Here is a 1,137-nt window from a genome sequence, read left to right on the forward strand (position 1 = left end):
ATATATAAAATTCGTTTTGGCCGATGGCGTTCAAGGCCTCGGCAAAGCCAGTAAGGCAATTCTGTGGAAGTAGCCACACAGCTGACATAGGGATAACACCATTTGGATCATCAGAGTGCTACTCCTTGATTGCAATATTTCTCCAGACACCTTCCACGACTGCCACCACTAAGACTGAAAGGAAGGAAAAAAACAAACCAAACCCCATTCTCTCTTTTGTGCTGAAATGAGTAGGTTTTCCGGTCAATTTTGATGCAACGGGAAGAATCAAGCAGTCATAGAGGACAATCCAAAGTATACCAGAGATGACAATAAAGATGCCAAAGGAGGCAGCCGGGATTTCAAAGCTTGAACCAACATTTCGATCCATGGTAGTCGCTTGAAGTACTGGAAAAGAGGTCTGGCTTATATTTATGGCCATTACGGCTCCCGTCAACCAGATTGGAACAACTTTGAGCAATGCTTTCAGCTCCTCTACTTGATCCACAGTGCAAAGACGCCAAGGATCTGTTGCTTCTCCATCCGGACTCAAATCTAGCTGAGGATCTTGTATAATGCAAGCTTTATTCAGAAACCTAAAGGTAATAAATTGAAGTTAAAACGCAATACGAACAAGTATATAAGACCAGAAAAAGCCAAGGATCATGAATTTTGAACATGACATGAGGTTTCCTTAAACAAAAAAAGCTGGAGTCAATAGAACATTGAGTTATATCTGTCATCAGCTGGTGCAGGCAAAACAATGTACCCCACAGTTTCCGATAGAGGAGAGAGAAGTGTAACAGCTACAAAATGATGCATCAAATAATAGTTTAGCTGACGAAGAAGAAGCATATAGGTTAAATAACCAAATAACAATTGCCATTAATAGGTTCTTTTTCACGCAGAAAGTAGGGTGACCAACAGAAAAGCAAATGGAGTTACCTTAGTTTTTCACTTGGAAGAACTACAGTTGACCCTCTTTTCTGATGGTATAGTATATCTGCACTCTGTGACGACAATCTTAGACATCTATTTCTATAAGAAGCTACAATCACTTGTAAAAGGCCAGTGATTAGGCTCGATTTAGGCTTCAGATTCACGTAGAATGAAGTACCCAAATAAATTAAAACAGTTGAAAACAACATTAGCAAAACG

The 1,137-nt window shown here is 39.8% G+C and overlaps 1 protein-coding gene across 1 annotated transcript; it reads right to left on the bottom strand.

Moving 5' to 3' along the window:
- Positions 1 to 118: 118 nt before the first annotated feature.
- On the bottom strand, positions 119 to 816 carry LOC124895707 (protein NRT1/ PTR FAMILY 1.2-like; the record flags this gene model as incomplete). The annotated part of the gene is made up of 2 exons (XM_047406133.1): positions 119 to 575; positions 704 to 816. Coding segments are annotated over 2 exons (570 nt in total), but the record flags the coding sequence as incomplete, so codon positions are not given.
- Between the last annotated feature and the right edge of the window lie 321 nt (positions 817 to 1,137).

The sequence above is a fragment of the Capsicum annuum genome, unplaced genomic scaffold (genome assembly GCF_002878395.1).
Source record: "Capsicum annuum cultivar UCD-10X-F1 unplaced genomic scaffold, UCD10Xv1.1 ctg923, whole genome shotgun sequence".
NCBI classification, from domain to species: domain Eukaryota; kingdom Viridiplantae; phylum Streptophyta; class Magnoliopsida; order Solanales; family Solanaceae; genus Capsicum; species Capsicum annuum.